Raw genomic sequence first — 26,917 nt, 5'->3', positions numbered from 1 at the left:
CATTAATAAAGAGGCATCAGGGTATTTTCCATCTCTTTATCCAGGTTTTGGCAACAAAGAGAATAAGAGAATGTCTGTAATGGTCCAGCTAATCCACACAGACATCAGTTTCATCATTTGTGTTTTTCCAAAATCCCGTCGTCATCTCTCTTCATCTCTCCTCCCGATAAGTCTCCATTCACCCCCCCCCCTTCATATCATCCCTCCTTTCTTCCCCTTCCCTTTTCTCCCCGTGCTCCTTATCTGCGACTTCCCCTCGGCTCCCTCTTCCTCTCTCCCCTGCTCTGACCCTGTCATCTAGGTGAAGTGGGGGCATTGAGGCTTCAGGTTGCCATGTCAAGAGGTCTCCATTCTTCCCCTCGGCCCGACAAAGGGGAGCAGGGCCCCATTGTTGGGACCTGCTCAGCCGTGGCACCGCAAGAGGAGTGTAAACAATGAGCCCCGGCACTTTAATCTGGCCCAGAGCCACCGATAGAGACGGGCTGGCCGAGATGAGTGCGACGCTTCGCCCGTCTCCCGAAACTAAAACCACGGGACGACCACAGACAAGTACAGACACTGTTAGATGAAACTTCTTTGTAAGTGTGAAAGTGAATTTCAACAGTCAGCGTCACACATATACAAAAAATCTGACCACCTGTATATGTGCTTTAAACCTTGTTTTTGGTTATTCCCAATTGAGGGGGCCTTTACCAAATTCTACTTCCCTAAATCATCTACGAGTTCCCGTGAGAGAAGGACCCGACTGTGCACTGAAAGGCTCCGTGCATTTATTTTCATTGGAAGCGGTGATCATGATCAATACGGGCCGTCAGCTGCATGAATAGCCGGCAGCCCTCGAACTCTCTGTGGGGGTCGTAAACGAGAGCGAGACGGAGTTCTCCAGCCGGCTCGCGTTTAGAAACAACTCAGCGTGATTTATGTGAGTTTACGTCAGGGGGATTAAGGTGGGACAAATGGAGCTGTTCGGCACAATGCAGGGCCACAGAGGGGGGGGGGGGGGGGGCACCGGGACTTCAAAGGGATGTGCGCACATGGACGGACACACACACACACACACATAAGTATATATATGCTAAATTCAAATAGGAGGTAAACCATCAATTCTGTCTCCAAACGCTTCTTTTGAGTTTGTGTCTAAAAAGTTAGACAAAAGTTGTGTAGATATGTTTGTGATCGATAAAGATATTCAAATCTTATGGCAAAGCACAAAAAAACTTAAGATGCAAACATTAACTTATGAGATATATGAATATAAACACTTAAAAGTGACATATCTGTTTATAAAAATGGACAGCACATCTCCATTTCCTCTCACTGTGGAGAAATGAAACAAAAATATTGCTCATTGGAACGCTGCCATCTTGGACGTTTGGAGCCAGAGTCTGAGAAGAAGCAAATGGAGGGATGGGGGGGGGGGGGGGGGGGGACCCAATCGCGCTGACCCAATCACCAGTCAGTGACATGGAATAGGCGGGGGCAGCCACCAGGGGGCAATCAAGGTGACTTTTCGGGAGCTTTATGTCACATATTCTTCCTTAAAAAGACGAATCATGCTCCACTGTTTTCCAAATACAGCCTTTTAACTTCCTGCAACGTTTTTTAAATGTCGTTTTTATGTTTAAAAAATCAGAGGGAATACTTCAAGAAAAATACCTCCACAATAAAAAACATTTCATGGGCAGAATTCTACTTTATCAGGAGCGTGTTTTCAGAAACCTCAAACCTGCCAAAGCCAAAAAACTGAAATCAGACATCTCTGATAGAAAATGATTGATGATTGGGTCTCGTGTGCGATGCATCGAGTCTTAAATATCAATGGATGGATGACGGAAGTGTTTGCTAATTTAAAATAATCGGTGTTCTAATTGTGTCTCGAAGCTCCTCTGGTTGCATCACAGTCGCGACTCTGAGGTCATTTCCAGAGCTGGGGGAATCACAGTGACTCACAAACTACTTCCAGAATTACTGTACAACTTAAACACTTCCACGTTTCCCCCTTCAAAACAAAGCACATGTGAGAACTATAAAAAAAAAGTGCTGATACGTTATACCGTTCTCCTGCACAGATGTTTCCACTGTTGACTCACACAATCCCAATCAGTTTTTTGTGGTTATTGGTTGTCTCAGGGAAAATAAAGATAAAAAGGTTTCCCTGTTAACAGCTGCAGATATTTATTCTAAAAAAAACATTTCTACCTCATTATTTAAAAATCCTGGGAAGACTTTCACGCGTCTCTGCTTCTTCGCTTCAGTAAGTAATTGTTTGGATCGCTAGGTTTCATGGTTTTCCACCAGTCGGGTCCAACATGTGACACTTTCATCGTGGCATATAAAAAGCAGCAGTATTCATTCACGCAGCCCAGTTTCAGAACCACACGTCTGCAGAGGCACCTGTGACATCTGACATATATTTCCTCAGATTATTTATTCAGGCCAATTTCATACATTTTAAATCTATTAAATGGGCCACAACCTGTAAACCGATGCACAATATGTGCAGTGTGCGTGCTCCCAGCAGCACTGGGAGAGGAGAGATGGTGCAGATAAAGAGCCGGGGGACAGAAGTGAAAGCTCTCATTCACAGCCCACTGCTCCATGCAGCAGCGCTCAGAGACGCAGGTCACAGATTGAATCATGTCATGGTTATAAAAGTGTACAAAGTTTCTGTACTTCTGTGATGTGACAGTTTGAGTCTATAACAATCACTAATGATGAATAAAATATAGAAATACAACAAAACACTGATTTAAGCCTTTTCTAGTCTACAGAAAAATAGTGTTTCCTACAAAAAGCTTGTACACTCCCCTTATGAACCACAGTTAAATTCATATATCTTTCATCTGGATCTACAGACACACAATCAGAAATATATTAGTCGCCTAAACATGGGAGTCCTTGAATGATTCCTTTGTTAAAGTTCAGTGAAAATTTTGAAAAACGCCCTATCTTTGCATTTTCAAGAAAGTGAAAATTCAAATCTGTATAAAAAATTGTAAGTTCCTCCATCACCAGTATCGAATCCTTAATAACACCAGTTGTTTTTGCATAATATTGTTAACAATGAAACAAAAAAACAAAAAGTGGGGAAAACATCCTCTAAATGGCGGAGGTAGAAGAAAATGTATATTCTATTCAAATGTTTCCTTACGCTGATAATAGAACATATAAAACGTTGTGTTGTAAATCGACTCCTGTGGCTGCCTCGCCTGCAGTCAGCATATAAGGAACATATTATTTTCTTTGAAGTTACAAATTCTAACCAAAATGAATGAAACATGAACGTTTCCTCGACCCGACCCTGGAGCTCGACCCGTCTTGATTTTTCACGAAACCTTCGACACACACCTTCGCTCGGACGGAAGAAAACAAAACAAGAAACCGAAAACGACGTCCGCTCTCGTCAATCAGCGGCTCGAGTTATTAGACCATATGGTAAGCCTTAAATAGCATTCCTTTTCCATGCACATCAATATTTACATTACAACTTGTAACCAGGGCCCGAGCAGCAGTTCTCATAACATTACAGCACGTTGGATAAACAAACGCTACGGGCAGCGCTGAGGCCATTCTGCCCCGATATAGACCTTTCTAGCTGTTTATGTACACACGCTCCCCCGCTGTAGGGAGCGTGGGCCCGGCAGCTCGTAAGCCCGGTACTGAAGGAGATGGAGATCAGGTGTCCGGTGCATTCTGGGATCTTTTACTACGCTGGGTTTTGGTTTGGTGACGTCACCGATGACGAGAAAAAAAACACGAAACCTTTCTGGCCAAGTTGTATTGCTCTTTATTCGCGTGCGGCCACTTGACACTGCCGTGGTTTTCGAGGCATCAATCTTTGCAGCCACACACGGCCGGGCGGGGGAGATTCAATACAAGGACAGAGTCAAGCCATTTGAACTATTGTCAAAACTAAATAATGACCTAGATTTCCATCTTCTTGACGTTTCCCAGCCCGTCAGACGCGCTAACCAGTCAAACTCTAAACTCGGAAAAACCTCATCGTCTCTAACTGGGACGGAGACGCGGCTGTCCATGAAAGTGACAGTCATGAGACAACTAACAGGAAAATTATTGGTTCTCCACTGACAGAAGAGATCCTCCTGGTGTTTCTCAAACAATGCCAGCACACACACACACACACAACGCGTCTGGAGACACACTCTGCTGACACGGCACTTCTTCTGATCCCCGGTTGGATCACAGTGTTTTCATGACAGATCGTCAGCTCCTCAGCGTATTGGACCAGAAACCTCAGTCGGACACAATTTGTCTGACGAGAAGCGGACGCTGTTGGAAACGGTCTCAGCAGAGACAATATGATTAGATGCTGTCAAGATAGATGACAATGAGTAGACTGTATTTTCAAGTCATTATTCTCTCGTCATTTTAGGAAGGATACATTTAAATTGACACACAGTTATTTGTGGGTTGTTAGATTCGTTTTAGGAAACACAGGATTGTCCCAGTGGTTTTGCTTGTATGGAGACATGAGGTCATATCTAGGTTTCATAACATATTAGCTTATTTTACTCTATTTCATTCCACTCTACATATTTCTGTCAAGTTAATTAGTATGATTAAAGTTTTTCAGATCTATCGTTTTTACTTCTTTTACATCAGTTCACCTCTTTTATTCTGCTCTTTTCAATCTATTCCATTTCACTTTTTTAACCAATTTGGACGTGTGCTTTTTGACATTAAATCAATCTCTTTAAACGTACCTTCAATCTGCCTCTCTGTATGAAATGTGTCTTGATAAATAAATCTGCCCAGTTGAATAATGATGCTAGATAACAGGAGCAGCAAAGTTATAAAGGTTCATCCAACAGGGACCATGAGTTTCTGAACTCGAGTGCTGCTAAGGCTGCATTTTTCTGTCTGAACCAGAGATAAAACTAACCGAGCCCGACGGGGTTAACGTTAGCTGCCCTGACTTTGTGTTTCCTTGTCTCTGACACACATTATTCCTTGTTTTCCCTGATCACAGACACATGCAGTGTCAATAACAAGTAGACAGTCCAGCCAATGGGACAGAAATATAATTACAATACTTGTGTCCGAACCCGGCCCGTCGGGACCCGTCAGGACCAAACAGGCTGGGCCGGGCTTGAGTCGTGTACCCACACTCTTGTCTGCACCACATTTTATTAAAATCCATCCAATAAGCTTTCAAGAAACTTCACTCAAAACCATGAACCCAATAGCCCCGGTGGAAAAGTCAGGGGATCACGCAAATTTCGTTAGGATTCAAACTCGGGGCGCCGCGGACACGTGAACCGAACCCTGTGGCAGATGAACCAAAAGAGGCCGACATCCCAATCCTTCTAATGCGCCGGAAAAATGTACGAAGGCGACAAGATGGGAACGAGTCACAGAAGCACTCTGTGTTTATATAAAGAAATCTCCACCACAATTCAATTACTAGAAAGCAGCAGTGTTTTCTCAAGCAAAAACTCTCCTACTTGGTGTAATGTGGCCAAGTTGTGGTGTTGAGAGCTAAGAGTCTCTTAATGTTAATATAATATCCATCCAGGAAGGCACCGAGGTTCTTTACCACTGGAAGGGGAAAAAGAAAACACTTTCAAAAAATGAAATGTTTTTGCCTGGAATCAATTTAGTATGAAGTTACTTTCAACTGCGTGTTGTCATGTTGGATCCCCGGTCCCGGCAGGATGAGGAAACTCTTCATACACAGTCAGAGGACAAGTGGGACTCGAGCAGCCAGAACTGAGGAGTACTTTTGTTGAATTAGTCTGCACATATATACACAAACAAATCCAGCCCCGTCATTGGCTGAAACTCGTCTAAAACCAACAGCAGATTGAATTTTACCTCCAATCCGCCACTTTCTAAATCCCCCCCCGTCTTCTGTACTATTTGCCATAGAGAGAAATGGAAGACGTTAAAAATTACATGTGATTTATCCCACTTAGGGTGGATACTGGGAGGATGTAAAAACACACACGCACACACACACAGAGAGAATGACGCAGAAGCAGACAGGTCCAGTTTGAGGATTAAACCATCGGGCCGAGCCAAACCAAACCTCCACAGGTTGTTTTAGTGCTTCCACCGCTCGGCCGTTAATGGCCGACTGGACGCGGCGCCCGCTCTCTGGAGGTGAGCTCACAGTTTCCTTCAAAACGCCGTGGAAGTTTTCAAAGCTGCGTTTTTATGCACATCTTTCACAGTAAAGCCCGGATGACAGGGAGCACATGGTTGCCCAAATATTAAGTGTGTTGTAAATTACAGGTTCTTTTTTAGTTTGTTCAGAAGTAGCTTTATTCCTACTTCTTTTTTTGAGATACAGGCAATCGCCAAAGTAAACAAAGAGATATGAAAAGTAGTTTTTGAATCCATGTGATGAACAGTAAGATAGGATACACTTCACATGACAAATCACTGTTAGTGGCAACCTCTTGAAAAGACGGAAGCTAAGATCTGAAAGCTGCTTTCTGCACTGAAGTCTCAACATTCTCTGGAGGGTCAGCCACTCCTGACATTTTCCAGAGCTTCCCCCCCTGGGCCCCCCAGTTACATGTCTGCAAAATATCAGGTTGAGCCCATTTGAGAATTCAGCAAGTTCAGAAGTTAAAAAATGTCTTTCTTTTATCATCCGATTCTGTTTTCTTGCTCCAAACAAATGTCCCTGCACGATTTTAAAATCAAAACTCCCCTCAGGATGTGATTTTTTTTTGATTGAACGATACGAGTGATGGAAAGCTGTGATACGAGACATCTGTGATGAGGCTGCGTGGATCTGAAAAGACTCAGAAACACAACAGGCCTCAGGGCAGGGATACACGTCCTATCCACCAAACAGGCCAAAGAATGCTAACACCCCAAACCGGCACCAAAACATCTCTCAGGCACAGGGAGAGGCAACGTTCAAACACAAGGGTCCTTGCTTTACGGTAAAAAGAGACACAGGCGGCTGAGGACGAGACATGGGGGGGGGGACGAGCGAGAAGCAGAGACAAGCAGATGCAAATTTCACGTGGAAAGAAAAACAGGAATAGAGACGGAGGGATAGGGCATCAAAACAACACAGGAATGTTAAGTCATCAGATGCCAGACGATGATAGCCGAGGATAAGAGCCTCCTGTCAGGTCCTTCGGTGTAAAACACTTCTGTATTGAGACTCCATCTTGACACAGTGCCCATGTAAAGTCTGTTCCACGGGAGCGGGAGCCGAGCCGAGGCTGCCTGAGGTGGTATCTCAGTTTGGCATGGAGGTTTTCCAACCATTTTATTTTCTGAATGTCTGGTCTACAGAGTTAAACCAAAGAAGCAAAGGAACCAGAACGCAAACGTCTGAGCTAGAGGCCAACTGAGTTATCTGCTTGCGGATGGTATCGGTCGATATGAACCATTCATAGAGGTTTCAGTGTAGCTTTTATTTTACAGATTGGACTAGGAGGGCACTGAGGAGAGCACATTCCTCCGCCGAGGCCCAACAGTCCCTCGATCTTAAACTCACTTGATCCTGATTTTTATTTGGATCTGAAAATCAAACCATGATCCATGAATCATTCTAAGAGAAATTACAAAAATGTCAAAACACGCCCTATTTAAGCAAAGTTAAAGAAAGTGGGGAAAAAAATCCCTGGATCTGCCCCATGATCCACGTCCAAACGAAAATGATGTGGATTCTTCCTTTTTATTTAGTTATTCTGGTTAATCTGTAAAAACCCAAGCCTAAATTGCATTTGTATACATATATTACATTTATTTGCACAAGGTTTTGATAAAAAGAATAGAGGAATCACTGCCAATTTTTTTCTTTTAGTATACATACATTTTGACTCCTGAATATCAGCTCCCAAAAAATCCATAGTCAGGGTTCAGTGAGAACAAGATGTGAACTTGTTTAAACGCTGTATCTGAAGATCAGTGGTTCTCTGTGTCTCAGAGGAGCTGCCAGTCTTCACTCTCACCTCATCAGTTACCTTCTCACGTACGGCAACACCTGGTTGTTTATCTTGGTTCATTTACTGAGTCGGAGCATCTCGAGGTTTCTAGGGACCAGAGTCACGGCCCCAGATAAATGTTTGGAACTAATGACCTCTTAAAAAGCACCTAATTCAAATTGATCACAGGTTGTATTTGACAAAGAAGATATGAGGAGTAAGATTCTGTTTAATTCGCCGTTGTGAAAATTAAAAAGACGGATATACCTACATTTTAAATAACTGATTCTCGCTCCGGCTCTTTAAAAAAAAAGTATAAATCATGTATCACGTGTTTATCATTAGTGTGAAAGCTGCTGAAAGTGTCTGCCTGAGGTTCCTGGAGACTTGAGCTCTGAATTTATGCTGAGAATGAAGGAGAAGCCGTGCTCGTAAGAGGCCTGTGGTGTGAGCTTGTTTTTTAAACAAACCCTCACTGAAACTTTGCGGTGGCACCGAGCACTTTGGAGCCGTGTTCAGGATTACATCTGTCAGGCTTCAACAGTCTCTCTCCACACTCCCGGTGCTCCCTCGCTCTGCCAAGGAGTTATGGTGCTTGAACACACACACCGGCTCATTCGCTGTGGTCGTATGAAAAAGTGATCAAAGTTGGAGAATTCTGTAAAAGCGAGCGGTTCTAAAGCCGGCGGCGCTGCCAGCTCGGAGCGACGTCTCCTTTTACTTAAGAACCCCCGGCCTCAGAGGAAATTCTTAATATAAAACTAAGTGAAATGAGACTTTATAAAGTAGTTCCACTGGAGAGATACCTGCTGACCTTAGCTTGGCTGCTGGTTTATCCATATAAACCACACAAGTGCTGACATGACCAGTAACATCAACACGCCCAGTTCAAATGTGTCGACTGTGGAAAACCAGTGTTTCTTCTATCACTGATCCACCATCTTAATCTTTGTGTTTGATATTAGATGTATTTTTATTTTATAGATGAAGCTGAATAATTTATTATTTATGCTATATTGTTTATATGCCTTAGAAGTACTCGATGAATTTGAACCTCTAGGCCAAAATGAAACATATTTGGTAGAAATGTTCCCAACTCATAGATTGACAGTAGAAAAAAGCTTTCATAAAAAGGGGCCACAAGCAAAAACAAGAAATTAATGAATGTTGGTTGTATAGTTGGTTCAGTGGGACTAGATCTGTTGCAGTTAACTCGCTGCTCTAAAGAAAAAGTTCTAAAGAAACATTATCTTGAATTATTTCAAGATAAAACCTGAACCGAGGCAGGAAATTGAGATTGGCTTCCAGCAGACAGCATCAGCGGCCATTTTACACTTAAGATCTGATTACAATCATTCAGCTTGTTCAGCTATCAGGAGTCAACCAACCTGCTGGACTGTGCATATTCCACTTCCTCTGAAAGCACATGCACCCTGCACCACCCGCCCTCCAACCGGCTGAAGGGATGTCTGATCCCCTTTTAAAAAAGCATTCCACATTTTTACCTCTGATGTTTTCCTCCTCCATCAACAACATGTGGCTCCGAGTGCAATTTTGTGCCCATTTACTTTGAGTAATCTGCAGGAGATCTTGTCGATGTCCAGCCAAGGCCTGCGTATCATCTCAGGTCGAGATCGTAACGAAGAGCAGATCCATAGGATAGAAGCCTGTTAGTAATCACAGGCTCGGCTGGTGCTCTCTCTCCCTACGTCGCCCTCAAACACCTTGTTACCACTTTTTGTTGCTCGATTCACAATATTTTCTCTCTCTCTCTGTCAATCACACATGTGTTAATCCCTTTTCAGCCTGAATCATTCTTTCCTCCCAAGTTAACCGTGGTGTGTTATGGATAAAACCAGGGAGCCTAGTTTTCCAGAGAGTCTCCGGCTTCTCTGTAAATCCTTCAGCATCACAACAGAACGTGGAGCACTTTTTAAATCTGCACCGACCGAATCCTAAACGGAGAAAATCTTGTTTTTCCGATCGGAATCTCAAATTCGCTCCAGAGCTTCGGTGACGCAAAACAGAGATTACAAAAACCCAGTACAGTGATTGCAGTGCGAGTTAAATTGAGTTTACAGCATAAGAGAAAGGAATTCACACTTTCTTTTTATTTTGGTGGCGAATAAAGTTATTTATTTCAAAATTCTTTTTAAAAAGAACACGCCATAAGCATACGGATATCATCAAAAAGACCATTAAAAATAATTGAATTTAGATTTTCTGCTGGGTTGAATCTTTTCATTACGGCAAAGACTTTTTTTGGGGGGGGGGGGAAATGCTTTAACGTTCAAAATACTTCAAGAAAATATTTCTGGGTGCCAACAGATTTATTTGAACTGACAAAAGGAAGTTGCAGTGTAAGTCCACATATGTTCAGACATCGACCCAGACAACCCCCGAGTCTAAAGAAATAAATCTTACGCTGTATAACTCTGAGGCCATAAACATCACACGGTTTGATGCACGGATAAATAAAATAAAGCTCATTTGAGTATAAAACTCTAAACTATGTGGCATCACAGAATCACGCCCTGCTCAACAACACAGGCTCTTTCATGCAGCGCAGCAGAAGAACGTCTGCTCCGGTTAAACAAAACCGAATTAAACAACCCTACAGTGAGAGAGGAGGAGGAGGAGGAGGAGGAGGAGGAGGAGGAGTGAGTGAAAGCCACAAATCACACCAGTCATGTTTTCCTCTGTCCCTTCACATCTTCATCGCCTGCAGGCAGCGCGGTTTGCTTCGCCTTCATGTTTCAACCCCCCGAAAATGAAAAGGGACGGCTCCCTCATAACAATTCCCACTGAGGAACCATCAATAGTTGCACGGGCTGCTCCGCTCGGTAAAGATATAATTTCCCTCTTCCCTTTCATACAGGGGTGAGGTATTTCTGGTCCAAAATGAAAGTTGAGCCCCTGGGCAGGCACGAAAAAAAAAAAGAAAGAGCCCGTTCCAGGTGCACGAGGAAATACGTCGGGGTTCGAATGGGATCAGGGGTGAGGAGTTCAACGCTTTCAATAAATCACAACAAGCTGTTGTGACAGGCGTTCGCTGCCGTGACCGCGAGAGAAGTGCGGGGCCGCGTGGGCTGCGTCTGGGGGGGGGGCCGGGGCCGAGGCCTCTGACCTGATGAGTGCTCCTAAATGTATACGTTTAGGTGCGTTTCACTCAGCAGCCAGTTAGTCCCTCCGAGTGGCTGACAGGTTTATCCTCTCATTTAAGAAGAGACAGAGCTGTGGCGATGACACGTTGCAGATGCTCCCGACAGCTTAACATGCAACTGGGTTTAATGTGTTTTCATGTTTGGCCAGTTTTTCTTTCTTTGGGGCTTTTAGGAATATAAATATGGAACAAAGATCACAGGCAGTTCTGAGGAGGAGGAAGATGAAGAGGAAGCAATGAGGAGACACTGACAGATACACTCTTCCAGTCACCAGCACCGGACGTCTGCTGAAAGATGGATGTTTAAGCAGCATAAACCAGTTTTTAGGTCACTGATAAGACACAAATACAGATAATTTACTGAGCAGGTATGTGATTGATCCTTTTCCTTTATTGCCCGAAAAACAGCAATAAGGATTTTTCAGATTTCATGTAGTTTGAAGGTTCAAACTTATTAATTACTTATTGTCCGCCTTTTGCAATGGCCAATCAAAAGTATTTTTTCAATCACAGAACAGTGTTTGCCAGTATGCTCCTTTACTGTCACACATGATTATTTCCATTATGTCTTGATCGGCCACTTCTGCATTGAATTTGGAAGTTTTAGGCCCAAAATAACTTTATCGTGGTTAAAACAAATAAATGCTGGCTGTTGCTAAATCCTCAACCAAGTCAAACTCCCATCCATCTCACTGAAGTGCTACAACTCCCTGCTATCTCCGCCTTTGTGTTAAAACTAACATCTTCTTTCGGTAGAGTCGTCTCTGATGTCTGTTGACTTAATAAATCCTGAACTACAACATTTTTGACATGTTGAAGTCTGATTTGTGGTACAAATTAAACCTCCATGATGTAATTTAACAAATATAGAACAACTTAATAAAAAGGTTATATCTTAAAAGTGTAATTTAAACTCAAATACCAGGACTTAATCCGGGTTTGGCCGACGGTTCGCCCGCCCGCCCTCCCTCTCTAATCCTGACCAAGTGTGTGGTAGGTCTGGTCTGGACTTTAATGGTGCTGCGTGACATGTGTGTACTCATGTCAGCGACTTCCCCAAACAGTTGTAAACTGGCTGTTTATGAAGGTGAGGTGCTGTTAAAAAAAAAGGCCCACGTTTCGGACTTTCACACCATCTGGGGGAAGAAGGAAAAAAAAAAGATTTGAGGAAGCCGAGCTGCGGCCGCGGGGATGTAGTGCTGCTCGGTGTGAAAACCCACCGCGGAGGGACGTGGGCCAGGTATGTGTAAAGACTGGCCTCTGGATTCTGGACAGAGTTTGAGTGGGAATAACCAGTAAACCCACTATAGCTCTGAGACTGAAATATTAGGCACATAGGGGTAGTTAAAACCTAATTTATACTGCTTTCACGAGGGTTTAGAAAAGACGTCTATGTTGTGTTTCCTGAGAAATAAGGTTCAATCCTCTAATTCCACAGTGTCTGACAGCATCACAGAGGGTGTATATTCTGGGTGAGCTCCTTCCAACTCTTTATTGGAGCGGTGATGTTTACACTGGGGCAGAGACTCCAGCGTTTTCTGTGGCTGCACGATTTAATTCAGTAGAAATATTGCACATGACGTGTGCAGCGTTTTTTTTTTTCCTGCACCGGCTCCTTTGGAATCTGTTGAGACTCTCAGATCGGCAGTGGAATTCAAAATAAAGTTCTGTGGGTTTGGCTGCACGGCTCGAGTTCCTTCATATACAATATTTTGTGACGATAAACGTAATCAGCTCTGCAGTTCTTACCGGCGCCAAGTTTTCACTGCCGTTTGTCTGTTAGCAGGATTACGCAAAAGAACTACTGAACCAATTTTCTTGGAGCTTGGTGGAAGGATGGGACATGGGCCAAGAAAGAACACATTCATTTTGGATTCTGATCAACGGAGCCAATCCAGGAATTTGAATCACTTTCTTAAACACTTTAAAACACTTTTTTTATATTTTCCGATGCCCCAGGGAATAGATTCATGGAATCTTTGTATAGTTTGTTTTTAATTGAATGCTACTTTCATTGTAAATAGCCAGCAACACACAGAATGATCTTTGCATTTGCATATAACATATAATCAAACACTGAGGTTACATCCGTACTACTACGTTTTGGTTTGAGTTACTATGTTTACTACTGTCTACACTACCTCAGAGTTTTTGAGAGCCTAAAACTAAGAAGTGAGTAAACATTGCTGGCCCCAATTTAGTTAGAAAACTCCAGGGTTGTGTTGTATTATGGATCGGCCAAAACACAGTCGCCAATATTCTCTTCCTCCATGAAATCCTTCGTTTTACTTTTCCTCTCATTTGTATTTTCTTTGACTAGGAAACCAACTGCCGAGTAGATCACCTCCTTCCTGTTTACGTGAACTGCGTTTTCAGCTCGTGTGGACAGAGATCATTTCTGTGGTTTCACATTAAACCACCTCTGACACACATTAAGTCTAAATCAGTATTTACCGGCTCAGTCACCACAAGGCGCTGACTACTAAACTGCAGTGGACTCGGTAAGTACTGCATATTAAGTGACTATCCCCCCCCGCCCCCCCCCCCCAGTGATGAGCCGTAGCTCACGAGGCCGAGCCGTCCATTTACTACAGCCGACCCGCCGCACATCACAGATCACTAACCCGGGGGTATTCTCCTCGGCGCAGGGGCCCGACCGAGCCAAACAGCAACGGATCCAACGGCAAAACCTTAATTGTCTGTGAAAAGAGTCGAACATGTCGACGTACAGTAACCGTCAGAGCCCGTCAGCCACACTGGCAATTACACCGCCACAGATATTTAAATGTGTGGCTTTGGAGCAGAGGTTGAGGGGAGTCGTGATGTGCTAAGCAGCTCGGAGGGGGGGGCGCTGGGACTGAAACATGGACACGTTCAAGCTGAGCCTGGGAGAGTGTGGGGTAAAAGAGAAGAATTTGTAAGAGCCGGCAGAAACGGAGCCCTCAGCCTTCAGCGATATGTAAACACATCATTTTATTAAAGTCAAAAGGGCCAGGGGTATGACAGAGATTACAAAGGGAACACGGGCTGGGACGGTGTACTTGGGTTCGGTTACTGTACCTATGGAGCAGAGCAGTAACGGCTTCCATATGCCCGTCTGAGCGCAGGGCTCCTTTTCAACATCATCATTTAGTCTGAGTGATGGCCGTGGTATTTCAGACAAACAGATGGGGTGGCGGGGGGGGAGACAAATTTCGAGGAGGTATTTACTTACAGTGCAGTAAAGTATAGCGAGGCATGACAATACGGTAATACGCGGAGCAGGGGGAGGCAGGGGAGGGCCCGAGGCTGAAATCGAACATGAACCGAACTTTGGACATTTTTCTCTAGGGGCTGTATGTGAGAACGCAAATGACTGAACTTTTCTTGCCAGGCCCGAGTGAAAGAATACATGTATCGATGAGGTATTTGTGTTGCAATAGACTTGAAGAAACAATGATAATCGAGAGCTTTGGACAATCTGGGCCGGCGTTGATGTGCTGTAAACAAACACTGAAAGAATGTATGCTCCATGTCTATGTGGGTTTTTTCCTATCTTTGCTCAAGAGGCTCTTCTTTCAGTTCAAGAGCACTTATTGATTCTACATTCAGATTCTGTTGTGCTTTCGCTTAAACCCTGCGTTTGCACTCAAATTGCCCGATTGTGCTCAGTTTTGCTCTGCTTGTGCTCAAACTCTACACTTGCACTCAGATGTGTTGTTGCTTGGACTCGGTCCAGACCCTCATCATTTCTCCGGCCCGACATGTGAAGCTTGGAGTGATATTGCTTAACCAAAATAAGCAGGTAAATAAAAGATCAATGAAACTCAACTGCTCTCAGAGGCTTTTTAGTCTAAAACCCTTTAGATGTGAGATTAACGACTCTGTTACCCTACTGACCTCTTTTCTTTTCTGTTTAACTTAGCGCAGGGAGGCTGGAGGTCATCCAGCATTCGGTTATAATAAGAAATGTTTTTTTTTGTGGGAATTTGTAAATCATCTCACAATAAATCCATAATATCAACAATGGACTGGGTGGTCATCACGAGTGTGTGCGTAAGCAGCTCTTATCTCACGCTCCCCATCTCCTCTTCATGTCTGACTCTGTTCTCTGTGGGTTCATCTGGGCTGAATGTGGAGTTTGAAGTTGCGAGCCAGTGACCACTACACTTTGTTTGACTGTTGCCTTCCTGGCCACCGCTCTCACCAGACTGCATTTGAAAAAAAAAAAACATTTAAAAACAGCAGCGAAAAGGAGCTGGAATGCAGAACTGGTCACGGGCCCCAGGTTCTAATGAGTTTAGACACAACCAAAGAATCAATACATCAGGACTTGGTAAGAAAGTACTTTTCTGTAGGAGGTTATTATGACATTAAAGTCATAATAAGTTTTTTTCAGAATAATGTGTTTACTGCTCTGGCATCGGCTCAAACTCTCTCGGTCACAAATATCTTGGGAACCTGACCCGGGTAGATGTCTTGAGATTCTAAGTCAGTCCGATAACAGGATATCAAGCTAATATATATTTTAGAAATACATCTCTTGACGTTATGACGGCCCCCGATTCATAAACAAGACGAGACACATAGGGAACTAGTGCACGGCTGTGTGTCTCTGACTGGATGTTTCTCTTTCACATATGAAGAACGCAGCAGGAGATTGTTCAGGGGCCTGAACTACGAAGCAGGAGTTGCTGGTTCACTTTGTACAGAGGTAAATCATCATGCTAACCTTTACGTGCTAAGCAGCTAATGTGCTAAGGAGCAGGTTCAGCTGGAGATACAAGGTCAAGCTCTATGAAAGCTCCGCCCACTGACCAATCAATTCCTTTGAAACATGACATCAGCGTTCTTAGAGGATCACTAAGAGTCTCTGAGGAGGAATAAACAACCTTCTCCAAAACCTCAAGAAATTACCAATGAAGAACAGCATTAATATAATGATCCCCTTTCAAGAACAGTTTAAGCAATTCAAATTTAAAGATAAATAATGCTCATTAATATCACTGATTTATTTGACAAATATGTTTACCGCATTAATTTAATCAAATTAAAAGTTGTTGCCATATTCTACTACTACTTATGCTAGTACTTTCAAAACTCCGCCCCAAAAAAACTAAAACATGGCTTCCAATAACAATAAACCACCAACACATCCAAACACAAACCATGATTAAAACTCTGGACCATGTCGAGTTTCCTTTGGCAAAGTGCGATCAGCATCCAACCAGGCACTTTGACAGGGAATGAATTATGATGTACAAACTGTTGTGTTAACATGTTGTGGCAATAAAGCTTAGAGAAGGCAAAATGAGTAACCTCAACAATTTTCCACTTGGGTCCGTGTGGAATCTGCAGGCCAACCCCTGCAGGCTAATGGGATCATTACTCAGGAAGGGAAATATGTTAAATATGTGGTTGCATTTTTTTTTTTTAAACACACACAACAATCATTCCTCTAAATCTGATTTATATTTGTAGTCCTGTCTGGATGGATTTCAAGAAACCAAAATGTTTCCTGCAGTGTTAAAATGTGCGGTGAAAATAAACGTCCCTGGCGTTATTGACAGTACAATAAATAATCAACTAGAAAAAACACAACACAAAATGCAGAATAGACGATAACTGTGTGTTTCATCTATCGAGACGACTTTATAAAAGAAATATGATGGGACTGGTCTGATGGCTAATTGTAAAAGGGAAGTTGTGTACCCGACATAATGGACAGCATTGTAGTATCTGTGTGTGCGTGTGTGTGCGTGTATGTGTGTGTGTGTTTGTGTCCTTTGACCCCTCCAGGGATAATTAAGGACACATTTTACCCAGGTCTGTCTACGGTATGGCCTGGGGGCTGCAATGTGTGTGTGTGTGTGTGTGTGTGTGTGTGTGTGTGTGTGTGTGTGTGTGTGTAGGTGTGTGTGTGTAGGTGTGTGTATGTGTGTGTCTGCACCCTTTCCCCCCCGATGTGCCCCGTCCCGTTCCTTGTACACGCCGACCCAGCCTGCCCTCCGTGTGTCTAAGACTAGTGCTCCTGGGCTGATTGGCCGTATCACTTTCACTCACCAGCTCACACACACTCACACACACACTGAGGAACACACCTTTTTAGACCTAGCCCTTGTAAAGGTACCTCCTCAGGGACACACAGTGAAATGAACTCCTTGTTAGGGCATGTGTGTGAGTGTGCGTGTGCGTGTGTCAGTGTGTGTGTGTGTGTGTGTGTGTGTGTGTGTGTGTGTGTGTGTGTGTGTGTGTGTGTGTGTGTGTGTGTGTGTGTGTGTGTGTGTGTGTGTGTGTGTGTGTCTGCTTTTCCTCAGCTGTTTCCTGCCAGCTCGGGGAGCAGCAGACTGTGACGGCCTCTCGCTCCGCTCAGAGTTTCGTTGCTTTACAGCTTCGAAACTGACCAAAGAAATCGAGAAGGTTTCTGACGACGGCGTCATGAGGAAACTCTGACTGTGAAACTGATGTCGCTATGATTTGATTCTCTCTCCCGCCTGCACATCCCGTGATGAAGAAAATCAAATGTTGGTGGATACAGATTCTTTCCAAAGTGTTGTCTGCTCTTCACTATGAACATGTCGTGGAACTTTTGTGGTTTCACTGATAGTAAATTGGCTTAGACGACTTAAGAGTCAAAAATGTCCCAAAATAAGAACTATAGATTTGTTATGTATGAAAAATACATTTTGATTTAAGCTGTGAAATATTTCCAATAACTGATAATATTGACACAATTCGTAGTTTTGGTCAGATAAGACATTTTTTGAACAAAATGATGAGATTTGCTCTAAAAACATTTAGACTGCGATTCAAACTGATTTATAAACATTTGTTTGAATTAACAGTAAATTAAACAGTGTCCATTTTTATAATTTCAGTTATTTTTTAAGTTAAAACAAAAATATGTTGTTTCGGGTTTCTTAAATGTGAGGTTTTGTTGGTTTGTAAAATAAATAATCTTTCGGTCTAGGATAGCTTGTTGAATAAAGAATGATTATGAATATAAACCTGTGTTTTTTTCTCTCAATATTACACACATTTTAAAACTACTTCTGTCATCTTTATTAAGTGTAAAGTGTTTAAACTGAACAACCAGAGGCCAAACCAACCAACAAGTCTCCTGCAGGACAAAGACGTGTGTGTGTCAGCCTTCACCACACAACCCCCGACCAAGCAGCAGGAACACACATGCACACTTACACAGACTCACACAGACTCTTCTGCACTCGAATGAGACAACTTTAAGCTTCCTCTGCTCTTATCAGCTTTATCCTTCCTGTTTCAAGTCTCTTATCTGATCGCTGCTACTTATGAGGTCGGTTACAGAGGAATTCGAAGGTTTAAAAATGACCTTTTTAAAGCTCCAACAGGCCGCACGTCTGTTTCTGCTCTGTCCTGAACTGATAACGTGGAGGTTTTATTGAGCCTCCGACACAACTCTGGTTTATTTGGACCCAAAGCTGATTAAAACCATCAGCTGTGTGGATCAATAGATTTATCTGCTGAGCCACTGAAGGGCTGGTGATCAACAACCAGTCCCCCAGGATTTAGTTGGATTTTTATCCGAGAAGAAAAAAGAGGGATTGCGGACGATATGCAGTATATTTTCAGTATTACATGGATATATATTTTCTAGTCTCATCTCTTCTCTATCTGAAAGGGGCTGTACATTCTTCCAGATCAGAAAAAGACGTCTTATCTGTGAGCACCACTTCTCCAATCAGCTTTGATTTCAGGCCCCGGTTCCTTTGGTCGTCTTTTTCTTTTCTCTTTCTCTACATGAGTTTGTTAAGCTGCTCGGACAAAGACGCTTTCGGTAGTGGGGATAGAAGTAAGCTTATTAGGTGCTGTGATGACCGGACGCATGAGTAAAGACTAATAAAGATGTAAATGTTGACACTTTAGTCACAGAGATATCTTTATTTGCCTCGTTTTATTCCTTCAAAGTTAATTGTTGAACACCAACCTGCGCCGAAGGCGAAGAAGAAGCTCTTATCGGGCTGGTCCTCCAGCAGGGCCTTGACCCTCTTGCCCATCCTCTCATTCCTCTTGTAGATGAGCTCCTGTCGGAAGTAGCTGTCTATTTCCTGGGCGGTCACCTGCTCGCTGGGTGGCAGCGTCACGTTATTGAAGTTAGGGACCTACAGGGTGGGAAGAAAAATGAAAAATTGTTTTGTCTACATTTAAAAGAAGTCAAAAGAAGGAATGTGGAAGGAAAGTTACGGGACAAAGGACAACACAGGAGGAGGGACAATAAAGATGGAGCGAGGAAGATGGAGAGAGGAAGAGGAGCAGAAGGAAAAGCAGGAAGAGTAAATATGGAACTGTGTGGAGAAGCTGCAGGGGTGGAGGAGGTGGTGTGGGGGATGGAGGGTCAGTCACAGGGTGAGGGGTGAAGGTAAAAGGTCAAGGGTGGTGTCGCCGAGACACTCCAACAGGTCAAGGGGTCAAAATGATACGTAGCTTATTAACTAGAGCGAAAGTAGGAAGAAAAAGATAAGATAAGATGAAATAAGATAAGATAAGATAAGATAGGATAAGATAAGATAAGATGAGATAGGAGGACTGACCTGTGAGGTGTCGTGGTTAAAGATGATGGAGTTGAGATCTCCACAGTTGTAGTGCCTGATGAGATCCTCGGTGGTGTAGGGAACCTCGAGGCTTCCTGCCCTCAGGGACTCCTGCTGCAACAGCGTCTGGTTCAGGGCGAAGATCACCTGGAAGGACAGAGTGAAGATCAGTTATTGATCAGTTCACATTTAACCCGATAGAAGACGCCGAAACATCGGAATCACTAAAACAATCGTATTATGCATCACACATTCGGATCTACTGCTCATGTGTACCCACTAAATCTTAACATCTGTGGCATTAAGTGACAACAAACAGGAAGTCGGGCAGTTGCATGTAGGTGATTCAAGAGGTCGAGGAGGTCAAACAAGAGTTGAGGCGTTTCTTCATCCACTCATGTTCGCAGGGGTACACATGGACCCGTAAACGTGGAAAGTTTTGGACGTGCAGCACAAACATTGTGACTTTATGAGTCGACTGCTTATGGTCAAGGTAAATACATCCCCCTTCTGGGATGGAATGTGGGATCAGGTACGATTGCGATGAACACCAGACCCATGCTGACTCTCATTTTGTTAAGAATGGAACAAGTGCACAACTCTCAGCGGAAGAGGAAAGTGGTCACGCTAGCATCTCTGTGAGGTCGAACTTACTTACAGCAGTGCTTTGAGCTAAATGCTAACATGCTATCTAATCACCATTTCAATGAGGACGTGTTGATTTGTATTTTGGTTTCCTGCTGTTGAACATTTTGACCAGATCTTTGAGACTTTTTTACTAAAACACAAACGATGATGTATGCTATTGGCCAAACAGGTAGAGTCCTCTCGGGACCATGAATGTCTGTAAAACATTTACTGACATTTTGTTGAAAAGTTGTTGAGATGTCATCTGTACCACTTTTTTCAAGAGGCCACCAATCCAATGGAGTGACAGCACAATTCCCTGAAGCCATAGCTGCTAGCAAGTTTAAAATCTCACATGGATGACATGTACCATGGAAACAGGATAAGAAAAGAAAACACTTCAAACTTCCTCGGTGTCACAACAGATCAGAGTAAATCATTTCCATCTAAACTAATTATTAGAGCAAAGGACTCAGTTTGGAGTCCAAGCTGTGGAAGTCGCTCTCTGCTCGGCTGCAGAGTCTCAGCTTCAGTGAGTGTGAGCGTGAAATCGGCCTGTGTCTGGTGAGAGGGCCCCGGTGAGGCCTGCCGCCTCTGATCAGCGCCGCACGGACACACGTGCATGAATGTGTGTGTGCACGTAAACACGCTCCACACAGCGAGGCCGGGCTGGACGCAAGGAAACTGCTGGTGCTCCTCAGCCGATGGTTTCCTCCTGTGATCTCCCCTCCACACACACACACACACTCACACCTTTCACCCAGAGTTTGATTACCACAGGAGAGGAGAGATTTTATGGTTGGGTTTGTTTCTCAATGGGAACAATTTGTCAAAGTGAAGATGTGTTTTGTCAGCTGTGGTAACATGTGAATGTGTCTGCACGTTTTGTACAATCCAACAGGCATCCGTGTGTGTGTGTATTCAGTAGTGTGTGTGCGTGTGTGTGTGTTGTGTCAAATGAATTCTGTATTGATATGCATACCCGTACGCCAGCCAAGCCAACCCAAGCGGCTGCTTTTTTTTCTTCTTCTTCTTCATGTTCTGTTTTCTAAGGTGCCCTGATGACACTTTTGTGGGAGCCCTCGGTGCCGCGGAGGAGAGGAGGAGGAGGAGAGGAGGGCAGCGTGGAGCAGATGCCTTCTTGTCAGGGGACAAAGGACCCCTCCATCACCCTCTCTTCTCCTCTCCTCGCCGCTCCCTCCAGCTTTCATCGGCCGCGCATCAAAGTGGCGCTCTGCATATGAAAAGGGCCCCCGTCTTTATGCCACGCAAATTAGCCTATCGCCGCCCCTCCCCGACTCGTTTCACAGAAAGCACCCTCACATCTGTGCCACGGCCGTGAAGGAAGGCCCTCATCTGCCGGGTCTCCCCTTTTTTCTCTCAGCACCCTCTTCTCTTTCTCCGCTCGCCCTGTGCCTTTCAGCCCCTTAAATTACGGCTGTGAAGGGAGGAGGGGAGAGAGAGAAAGAGAGAGAGAGGGGGGGGGGGGAATCAGTCTTGGCCCTGATAATAAGAAAGAGAGTTAAAGGTTTTTTTGGGGGGGGGAGGAAAGAGACAGACAAGAAAAAAACAAACAAGAAAGGGAGGAAGGACACGGCAACTCGGAGCGGAGAGGAAAACCTAAACGCAGGATTTCTTTCTCTCGGGCTCTGATCCCTCCACTTGTGTTTGTGCGCTGTGGGTCAGTGGGTGCACTTTCCCAACTCGGCCCCTTTCATCAGGTCCCCCCCCCCCCCCCCCCCTGTTTCTTCTTCTTCTCCTCCACTGCTGCCCCCTGTCCCGCCCCTCGAGCACGCACACACAGCCGCACGGACACACCCCTCGCTGATATCAAAGCCAGCGCAGCCAATGAAAGTCAATAATTGGCCTTTGTCATGGAAATGCCCCTTCTTGTTGAGATGGAGTGGGGTGGCTGTGTGCATCCAGAGCAAACATCATCACAGACAGATTCCCACATGTGGAGATCTGGAGTGTCCGGCGGCTCGGCTAGAAGAAGAAAAAGAAGAAATGTGGAGTGTGTGTTGGCTCACAGCTCAGTGAGTCCCGACCAGGCGAGGATCTGCGAGGAGAGGTTTCACCTTCATCCAATTGTGGATCACTTTCCAATAGTCATAAGAAATCTGGAGTGCGTTGGGAAATGTCATCGCAAAAGACAGATGGCAGCAAATCATGTTTTGGGTTCTGCAAGGAAATAAACTCTGAAGTTTGCTGAGTAGAAGTGGCATCATTAGAAAATGTGCAACAACATAGGTTACAGTGAGAGGCTCCAGAGATTCTGCGACTTTCTCAAACTTCCCTCCAAGTACAAAGTCCGGAGAAGCCGATGTGAGAAAATAGCGGGAGATCTTCTGCAGGATTCACCATGAGTGAGTGGGGGAGTTGAAACTGATCCAGGTCCAATTGACATGTTTTCTAGAACTTGGATATAAACAGAAATATTCCATTTCCTTCACGTTAGACAGGTTCTTTCCCACTGTTTTACCAGAGCTTTATAATGTTGATTATGTCGTCTCCTTCTTCTTCTTGTGGAGTCACCACAATTCGTTCAGGACTAATTTGCTGTTTGACGTCTTTTAAACAGCAGCAACACCGAGAAGAATCCAAAGAGAAGTTGGACTCACTCACCCGCAGCGTGTTTCAACTTTTATCACACGTCAAGAACATAACAAAGTCACGATAACAGGACGTGAGGCATTTCATCCGAGCAACAAAGCGTCAGCGACACATGTTGTCTGTGCCGTGTGTGTAAACTGTAGGTGAGGTCCTGTCACAGTGCGAATGTGGTGTAAAGTGAACAGCTTGTAAACACGGGGATAAACTCCTTGTACGGTTAAAGTCTGTGGCTAATTGAAGTGGTTCTGACGGCAGCAGCTGGTTCTGGATCCGGAGAATGTTACAGTAACCTAATTTCCAATTCAGTTTTAGTAAAACGCTAAAGAGGAGCATGTGTGTGCCGGCATGCAATGTGTGTTTTCCTGTGTGTGTGTGTGTGTGTGTGTGTTTGTGCGTGTGTGTTTATTCTTGTTTTTCTGACTCATTGTGTGCACGTGTGAGCAGAAAATTATGTCTCCGGGTTTAAACAGGTGTTTGAGAAGTAGCGTGTCCACACTGTTGACAAACCATGTGTTCAGACACACGCGCACTTACAGGCACACACACACCTGCGCACACAACCACACACACACGCACAAACTGGACTTGCAGCCAATTCAATGAGACCTGGCCATCTCCCAAGTACAAATGAAGACTTCCAACGCAGCTCCTCTGTTTCCTGATGTTATCAGAGTAATAGAACTCCCTCTCTTTCTCCTCCTCACTCGCTTTCTCTCTCTCCGACACACATACACACACACACACACACACGAAACTGGAGAGTCAAAGAGAGTGAGAGAGAGGGATGGAGAGGAAGAGTGTGAGAGACAGTGACTCTCTGTGCTGATGCTATCAGAGGAGGGGAGATGAAGGCCGACAGAAATAGTCAGAGATACGAGCTCCCAGTAACTTATGAGTGATGTTATCGGGGAAATGTTAGTCGGGCAGTCAGGCTGAAAACCAGAGCCATCAGGATCACACAGCGGAACAGTGACTCGGAAACTGTGAAGTCCGGAGGCAGCACAAGTTTAAGCTTCAGTTATGTTCTGTTAGCAGAAGCACACACGGAAATCCATCTTACAGTGCCTTGATCGCCCCCTGGTGACTGGCTGCAGTATAGGCCATAACCCCCACGTCCTCCATGTTAGCAGAACGGACATGAGCCAAATTAAAAAGTCCATATACGCGTCAAACTTTTTTATCTTCAAAGAAAGACCTCCAGTAAGTTTGTTTTTAATTAGTTTCTGATTCCATAAAGACGTCATCACGGTGAAACATCATGATTGACAGCTTCGACTGACTCATTGGAACAGTAGGTAAAAAACAGCATTTCCATTGAGAAAGAACCATAAATGACAAATCTGCAACCCAAGGTTAAGGCTAATTCCTGGTTTGCTGTTTCCTGGTTGGTCGCATTGCCAATAAAATCCCTAAATGTGTTATCAGCAAAGAGGTTCTGGAGCCATGAGGTGGTGACAGTGCAACACAGAGGTGGTGTTTTAATAAAAAGTGGTCAAGTATAAAACACAAGCGCTTTTAGAAGCTTTTTCCCAAAGAAAATAATCTGTGGAAATGTCAGTTTGATGTGAAGCCGACGACCAAAACTGGGAATAAAAACAATAAAATACAAGAAATCTTTTCACACTGGTAAAGAAAGGTGGCTGTGTGACCAGTAGCTAATGGATATTGCGGCTGAAGAAAATGGTTAAAGTTTGATTCAGTGGGTATTCATTGACACGCAACCCCCCCCCCCCCCCCACCCTCACCACACCACACACCTCTGCACGTACATAAATCTTTCACCACCGCACAAGTGAGCTTTCACTTTCTGACTGAAACACCACCATTTAAACACAGAAACACACACACACACACACACCTGTCACTTTGAGTTATCTGTATTGTTTCTACCTTTTTCTCGTCTGCCTCTCCCCCCCCCCGGACCTCTGTTCCCTCCTTCCAGCTCCCCCGAGCACATTTTCTCTTTCCTCCAACCTGCACTCCTCTATTCATCCTCCCATCATTTCATTCCTCCCTCCCTCCCTCTCCCCTTTGATCCTGTACATTCCCTCCCTCCCTCCCTCCCTCTCCTCCTATCCCTCCTTCCATCCATCTCTCCCTTTTCTCCGTCCCTGCTTTGATCTTACATATCCCCTCTATCAGCCAGGTCTTTTAAGATTTGACCCCTGCATTCCACAGGTCACTAATTACCTCCTCGCAGCGTGTGTGTGTGATTTCGTGCGTGTAAGTGTGTATACACCTGTACGAGATTAGGGTGGTTTCTCTGTGTGTTTGTATGTACAATGTATGTATCTGTCCTTGTACATATGTGTGTGTGTGTGTGTGTGTGTGTTTAAATGCCTCATCATCATAGATTACTGCAGCCGCTGCGGAGTGCAAAGCTGATCTTTGAAGACAGTTTTATTAATTTTCCAATACGGGTCAAAAGAAAGGAAACGTAAGGCCGAGATTTCCTGCACAGGAGAGAGGAAGGAGAGGAGAGGAAGGAGAGGAGGAGAGGAAAAAGAGAAGATGATTTCCTCGCCCAGCCACACAGTGAAATATCCTCGGGTTTGTATCTTTGAAAATAATGATGAGTGAAAAAGATTCTGTTCCTTTCTTATCTTTCAACATTTCAATCAATGAATGTTGTTCTGAACCTGAACCTCTCTCTCTCTCTCGCTCTCTCTCTCTCTCTGACAACAGAGATCTGTGAGCCCTTAAGGTTGATACATAAGCTACATATATATATGAATATGAGAATACACTGCTCCTTTTATTTCTCTCTGTGTGATCACTGTGTCTCTCTCTATCTCTGTTCAAACCTCTCTCTCTCACTTTCTCACTTTCTCACTGTCTCTCTCTCCCTCAAACTCTCTCTTGCCCTTTAAAAACATTCTTGCGGGGTGCATTTACCTTGGTGCCAGGACACAGCCAAATATTTAGGCTGTCACAAAGAATCAGCCTCAAACCAAATGTCTGAAGGTGTGTGCAAGTGTGTGTGTGTGTGTGTGTGGGTGTGTGTATCAGGGATTGCGGTGATTGAAATATCAACTCCTCAAAACCACCGTCCTGCTTCAGAGAAACCTTCTCATTCCCCTCTCACTGTAAAATCATTAAATAAAATAATAAATGCTATTTAATCATGGTCAGTCACTGTGGGGCCTAGTACCTGCCTACTGTAATGATTGTACTATTTTATATTGTATTATATCTTAAATTAAATTATCTTGGACTAAATGGCTCTGCGGAGATATTTTCTAACATTTGTAGACTAAATCATTAATTACAGAAAAGTAATGAAGAGATTAATTAGTAATACAAGTAAGCATTGGTTGCAGCCCTAAACAATGATATGGTGTCTATCACAGTTTGTGAAAGTTGGCAAACACAGACATCCACTGTTCACAGATCCATCTGTAACTCTCTCTCTCTCCCTTTTACACACACATGCACATACACTCTCCCCCCCCCCCCCCCCCCCGTCCAGCCACTCGGTGCGTCGGTCCCACTACGACGCGACACGTGGGTCTTGAAAACACAGCGAGCCACAATGAAAACAGCCATCAATCTCCACAACTGTCTGTGGACCGAGGGAACGCTGTTAATCTCCAGGACAGCGTGAGTCAAGAACAACACTGCGGCTCGGTTTCGTGCCGAGGGTCCGAGGGATGCAGCTGTGAGCACTTAGCGTGGACACACACTGACCATCACGGTGTAGTCACGTTCTCGGTGTGTGTCCAAGGAAAGAAGAGCAAATTAGTGTCCACTTTGAAACTAGTGATGGACCGGACAGTTCAACGTCAACTCTGTACATCACACGCATGTCCAAAGTCGCACAGGGATGTTTATTTCTCTAATTTCAAATCCCTCATCTGTTCACTTACATCACTTACTCTTAAAGTACGTTTCATATTTCAGGCCAGACACACACATGTACACATGTTCTGCTCTGAGGTCGGACAGTTTGACCTTTCCACCTCTCTGAGACCTAAGGTCACTAATGGACTTCCTGTAAGAAACTGAGATCACATAAATGCCATTGTTAAAACCAGTTTGCACTATAAAGTTAC

General features: G+C 44.2%; 1 protein-coding gene across 2 annotated transcripts in view; it reads right to left on the bottom strand.

The window, feature by feature from the left end:
* Nucleotides 1-26,917, bottom strand: part of trabd2a (TraB domain containing 2A) — a 52,612-nt gene that overhangs the window by 9,589 nt on the left and 16,106 nt on the right. For both annotated transcript variants that reach the window (XM_053411938.1, XM_053411939.1), the window contains 2 exons: nt 19,626-19,772; nt 19,022-19,196 (listed from right to left, as the gene is read on the bottom strand). In XM_053411938.1, coding sequence (XP_053267913.1) covers nt 19,022-19,196; nt 19,626-19,772 — 322 coding nt within the window. The remainder of the gene's footprint in view (nt 1-19,021; nt 19,197-19,625; nt 19,773-26,917) is intronic.

Source organism: Pleuronectes platessa, chromosome 19 (genome assembly GCF_947347685.1).
Source record: "Pleuronectes platessa chromosome 19, fPlePla1.1, whole genome shotgun sequence".
In the NCBI taxonomy this organism is placed as follows: Eukaryota; Metazoa; Chordata; class Actinopteri; order Pleuronectiformes; family Pleuronectidae; genus Pleuronectes; species Pleuronectes platessa.
Note: the sequence above shows the minus strand (reverse complement) of the source record. Positions and strands in the feature narration are given on the sequence as shown.